Source organism: Myotis davidii, unplaced genomic scaffold, assembly GCF_000327345.1.
Source record: "Myotis davidii unplaced genomic scaffold, ASM32734v1 scaffold993, whole genome shotgun sequence".
NCBI classification, from domain to species: Eukaryota; Metazoa; Chordata; class Mammalia; order Chiroptera; family Vespertilionidae; genus Myotis; species Myotis davidii.
The window spans coordinates 468749-474562 of record NW_006285483.1 but is presented as its reverse complement, the minus strand read 5'-3'; the positions used below and the strand labels follow the sequence as shown (position 1 = coordinate 474562).

Genomic DNA, 5814 nt, shown 5'->3' with positions numbered 1-5814 from the left:
CTTAAAGACAATTTCAAGTCACAAATGTATCCTGTAATTCTATAGGCTGTCCACTCACACAATCCTGTCTAAAACATGGTCCATAGAACATCATCTACATAGTCAGAAACTCACTTTAGTCAAGAGTTACTAATTCAAAGGGGAGGGGGGAGTACATTTCAAAGAATTAGCAAAAATCAAATAGCTGTGTAACCACGAGTCAGGTCAACAAACAGAATATAACCAACACTCCAAAAGCCTCCCTCTTGCTTCCTTTCCATTATGAAATCTTCCTTCCTTCTAAAGGAAGTTGGAAGAGGTATTGAAGTATTATCCCCTAAAGCCTGTGAAGGGAGCACAGCCCTGTTGAGACTTTGATTATGGACTTCTGGCTTCCAGAACTGTGAAAGAATAAATTTGTTGTTTTAAGCCACCAAGTTTGTGGTAATTTATTATAGCAGTCCTAGGAAACAACTTATCTTATCCAAGAACATTTTTGGTGCCCTTCCATCCCCAAGCAAACAAACAAAACCTTCTCCAAAGATATCCATACTTATTATGGTAGAGAAGATGTACTTTGCCTACATGAACATATAAGAGAGACACACACTATTAAAAGAAAATAGTATGTACTACCATCCTGTTGCTGCTTAAAAATGAGTGAGAAATATCATTTCATATACAGGCTATGATCCCTTACAATAGCATACATAACACATTGAAAGTGCACAAAATGAAAATGTTGCAGACAGAAAATGGCTGTCTCACAAACGACACTGGCAAGACCAGCAGTAACTTGCCTAACAATAAACTAACCATTTTTCGGTGGACTGCAATGATGTAACCTGTAAAGGGATTGTCAGGAAGAGATGGCATATGACCATTCACCATTCCATTTGTGAAGCTCTTCTCAGTTCCACATGGCACAACAGTGTTTGGCATTCCATTGGGGATGAATATTGGTCGGGGCAGGTCCCCATTGGTGGTTAGGGTTAACATTCCATTTGTGGATGGGGAAGAGGAGATATCTACAAATACAAAGATAAATACAGCACCATAAGCTTGTGGTACTTCCATCTTTTTTCTCAAATATTGTGAGGATCTAAACTACTGATAGTCTCTTTTAACAAAGGACAAGGAGAAATTATAGTTCAAATAATAATTCTAGATTGATCAGAAGATTTTAATTTCAGATTTTACTTCTATAACTCACACTTAAGACTAAATGGCAAAGAAAGATTAACTTCTGGAAAGTGTAAGTCGAATTTTTGCAGAAACCTTTGCTAGCACCATGTTGTGGTACCCAAACAGTTCTAGCACTTGTTTTCTTTTTCCTCGCCTCTAAAAATTCATTTCTCCATTCCTCTAAAAATGTTCTGTCAAGTGTGACAGTGACAGTCTCTATTCAGAGATACTTTTCCTTTTAATTATTTCATTTTTTTAAAAATTTATTTTTTAGAGCAGTTTTTAGATTCATAGCAAAATAAAGAAGGTACAAAAATTTCCCACATATCCCTTGCCTCTACACATGCATAGCCTCCCCCCTAATAATCCCGCCACCAGTGGTACATTTGTTATAAATGATGACAGATGTTGCTTTTTAAATTAAAATGAAATACATTTCCTCAGTCTCATTAGCCACATTTCAAGGGCTCAACAGTCCATGTGACTAACGGATACTGTATTGACTAATGGTCAAGATTACAGAAAATTTCCATCACTGCAGAGAGTTCTATTGGCCAGTGAAGACCTAAACAAAAAAGCATTATTAAATCATTTACCCATCAGTCTTATCTATTTAGTGCCAGAGAAGTGCTTTATAATTGGGGAATGGACCTAATTATCAACAGTATAAAAAAGAATAAACAAACCGATCTGAAAAAAAAAAAGAAAAAAAAAAAGAATAAACAAACCGTATCAATGGCCAAAAGACTCATTAGATGACCATATTAAATTATATGCAAATATTTGATAAATTCCTTTTTAGTCATATTAATTATCATGTTTTCTAATAGTATACTCTTCTCACACCAGCTATTGCCATGTTAGTATTAGATAAAAGAGCAAAAAGAGATCAGAATTCCAGTGGTAAATTAACTCATAACTCATCTACTTAACTTAGTTACTTAGGTTCTCTAAATTTCAGGTTCCTCATCTATAAAATGAATTTGAGCCAAATTATCACAAAGGTTTCCTTCAGCCTCCAAAATTCTTTTGCTCTAATATCCTCAGCCCAAACAAATATAAAAAGGATGCTAACTCTTAGCCCAGAATTTAAAGCTGAAATCATGAAAAGAAACTCTAGTTCTACCATACCTGTCAGTATTGGACTAGAAGCTGAAACTGGAGATCCAGGGATGGGAATTTCAAATGCGCACAAATATCCACTCACTGAGAGTCGTACTTTTTGGTTGTCCTGGGGGAAATTCTATAGAAAAAGAGACAAGGTAAGAGGAGATGTTTCAGATACGATGGAAAATGAACTCTGTGATATATTTGAAGCGAATGTCTTAGATGGTTTTATCACTAAATAAACAAGATGAATGAACAATATGTCTCAACTAACTAAAAGGTGAAAGCTTGATAAGTTAACCTCATTGACAAAATCATTATCTACCCCTTTCCACAGAAAGAATGTTGTGTATAACTGGTTTTTAAGTTTTGTCCGTCACTTCAGGCATCTAAAGCCAACACCCTCAGAGAGATCTCACCTTTGCATTACACATGAACAAAATGTCAGTAAGGTGAGAGAGTTTGTTCAGAAACCCCAATGATAAATATAAGTAATACTAATGGTAGGAACTCAATTTAGAATTGGCAATATGTTTATTAAATTGCTTGTTTCTCCAGCTGGTATTCAGGAGGAAGTGGTTTGTGTCAATTTATCTTTACTCTCTAAATTCCTAGTGTGTTAAAGGCCAATTATATATATTCATAAATAAATACTAAAAACATACATTCATAAATACATAAAATACTTTAACCTAGGATAATTCTAGTGACATTGGTAATACAGAAGAGCTGCCAAGCACAGCAGCAGCAGTCACTGGAGGACATCTATACTGTAGTAACACAGCTAGGTCACTCTATATAGGCAGCCTCGGCTTACATAAGTCCCTTCTTTTAAAAATACCTCCATGATTATTACTCCTTTATTCTGGCAGACAATCCTTTTAAATTTCTGGGATGGAAATTTTTTTGGGGGAGGGGGAAATTTTTATAAGCTTATTTAAGCCAAACTGACAAAATATGTTGGGGAGCAAGATCTCAAATGTTCCAGAGAATGGTATAAAAGACTTGACAAATTTTTTTGTTCAGCTGTTGCGTTTTAATATCTCGCTCAGTCACTTAACATCATAATTAATCGAGAAAACTGCTCTTTGAAGGATAGAATCAAGGGTTTCCTACAAGAATAGTTAATATTACCTTTATGTTGGAACCATGTACTTCTGCAAGAAGGATTTGTTCTGATTTAAGTCCACAGAGATCACTCAGCTGTTTTTTTAAACCTGTGTACTTTTCATCCATATTCAGTCTTAGTCCATAACGTACAGGGGTAGTACCATCCAACTTAATAACTAGTAATGAGAAAAGATCTATTATCAATAAAATGTGTGTGTGTGTGTCTATGACTTGGAAATGACAAACATTTCAATCTAGAATTTTAATTTTATATGCAAACACTGTAACAGATGATACTTAGGGATTATATTAAAATAGTTTTATTTTTTTGAATGCTCATCTGATATGGAAGTGTGAGTAGTTTTGCAGGATTTTAAAGAGAGTTTCTGGCATATCTAAAACTAAAAAAGGAGTCAATAGGCACAAAAATGAACCCATGTTCCAAGTCTTTCAAACCTTAAATCATGTCTGAGATTAGATTGCTATATTATAACAGGTTATCAATTTTTATGAGAATGCATAAACAAATGACTATACTTACAAATTCAGGCTGTTTGAATAAGGTAAATATTTTTTCAGAACTTTGTAACCTACCTGTTATTTCTAAGTGCATATAACTGTCCATTGGTAGCGGCAAAGACAAAAAATTGAATGGGTCAAATCGGACACTTATATGACCACATGTCTTGCATTTGACTTGGGACCTTAATTGCCCATGAAACAAATCTACAACAATTGATCTATTCCTTCTCAGATGGTTGTCCCAGGCCTATCAAGAAAGAAGATTAGAGAAAAAAACTTTTTTTGAAAATTCAAAAGAACAGTATTTCTACACAAATTCAAAGAAACTACTAGCAGTTAAATGAGATTTAAATGTCAAGAACATAATCCTTCACAGTCATTAAAAATATAAAAACTTTGTCCTTACAAACATAATTCAGATATAAAATTAAAAATGTGATTCTGTTCAAACTATAAAATATTAAATTCAGATGGAAAATCCTATTATTTTCTTTGTTCTTATCATGGTAACAATGATGATTATTAGAGTTCTTTGTCCATTAAAAAGGAGATAAAATGTGCCTATTGGTCACTACACACATTACTTTAGCAATTATGGAGATTCTTGAAGTTACTGAGTAAATATCCTCTCCCAAAAGTGTACAATGTGAAAAGGCAACATTTTTCTGTTTTCATTTAAGGCTGCTTTGTTTTGGCATTACTGCACAAAAACAAAGAAGAGAAATAAAAGTTCCTTTACTTTCATAGTAAAATTCTGATCACAGAATTTAAGTTGTGCAACATACATTTGTGGCCAGAACATTTAATCTATTGCTTACATTAGAAACTCAAAACTGACAAACCTCTGCAGCCACTTCCCAGTCTGGCCGGCCGTTGCTGTCCTTCAGTTCCACATATGGCTTCTCATGGACTCGGTTGAGATCTTCATGAAGACCATCCAAGAGAAAAGCCAGAAGTTCTTGGGAGTCTTGTTGCTGGAACCCATTAAACCTGGGAGCATATTTTGCTATGGTCCACTAGAAATAAGAGTTGGAAGTAAACAAATTATTTGCTACCCCATAATATTTGGAATGAACATGCCTCATAATTCAACCAGAGGCATTATAAGAAGGTAAATAGTATGGTATTTAATCTGTCTCTATTTCAGCAAATATATTTTGGATAATCATGAAAGCTTTCTAATCTTAATCTCAAATGACCAAAAGAAAAAAATGTATTTTGGCCAATATTATATCCCAGTTCAGCAAACAGTTCTTTAGATACTCAGATGTTATTTAAAACAGATAAGGCAGAAATATTAAAATAGCATTTGCTCACAGTAAGAGTTACTATTTGTAAGTTTTCTTTTACAGATAACTTTTCTGGTCTTATTGCATCCTGTTATTATTAGAGGCAGAACAGACTCATGTTTAACTGTAAGGACTTACAAACTAGCTTGCAACCTTGGGCAGGATATTTAGCTGCTCTGAGCCTTAGTTTCTCAGCCATAAAATGGGGATAATAATATCGCTTTTGTATTATAGGGCCATATAGAAAATTAAATGAGTTACTACACATAAAATGTGAACAGTGCCTGGTAAGTGGTAGTCAAATTTTTAGCTATTGTAATTATTAATTTTTAATCTAAAAAGATTTTACCTTGTTTTAAAATAGAGATGAAAACAATCCTAACTTCACTAAAATTCACTACAAATGACATTAATATACAATTGTACCCATTAATTATATTCTTTCTTTCTGCTACTTTAAAAAATTCTACAAATATAACTTATTATCACAATAATATTAAAGATGTATTGAATATCATTAATTAGGCTCAGAGGTCTATCTTGTAGTTAGAATATTGCTAATAGTGATAGATTAACAAAGAAAGGTTTAATACATATATATATATGTAAGATATTTGACGAA

At 33.5% G+C, this 5814-nt stretch overlaps 1 protein-coding gene across 6 annotated transcripts in view; it reads right to left on the bottom strand.

Annotated features, from left to right (window-relative positions):
* Positions 1–5814, bottom strand: part of USP32 (ubiquitin specific peptidase 32) — a 123226-nt gene that overhangs the window by 25465 nt on the left and 91947 nt on the right. For all 6 annotated transcript variants that reach the window (XM_006756163.2, XM_006756165.2, XM_015559066.1 and 3 more), the window contains 5 exons: positions 4746–4919; positions 3976–4150; positions 3406–3557; positions 2296–2407; positions 796–1007 (listed from right to left, as the gene is read on the bottom strand). In XM_006756163.2, the coding sequence (XP_006756226.2) occupies positions 796–1007; positions 2296–2407; positions 3406–3557; positions 3976–4150; positions 4746–4919 (825 nt within the window). The remainder of the gene's footprint in view (positions 1–795; positions 1008–2295; positions 2408–3405; positions 3558–3975; positions 4151–4745; positions 4920–5814) is intronic.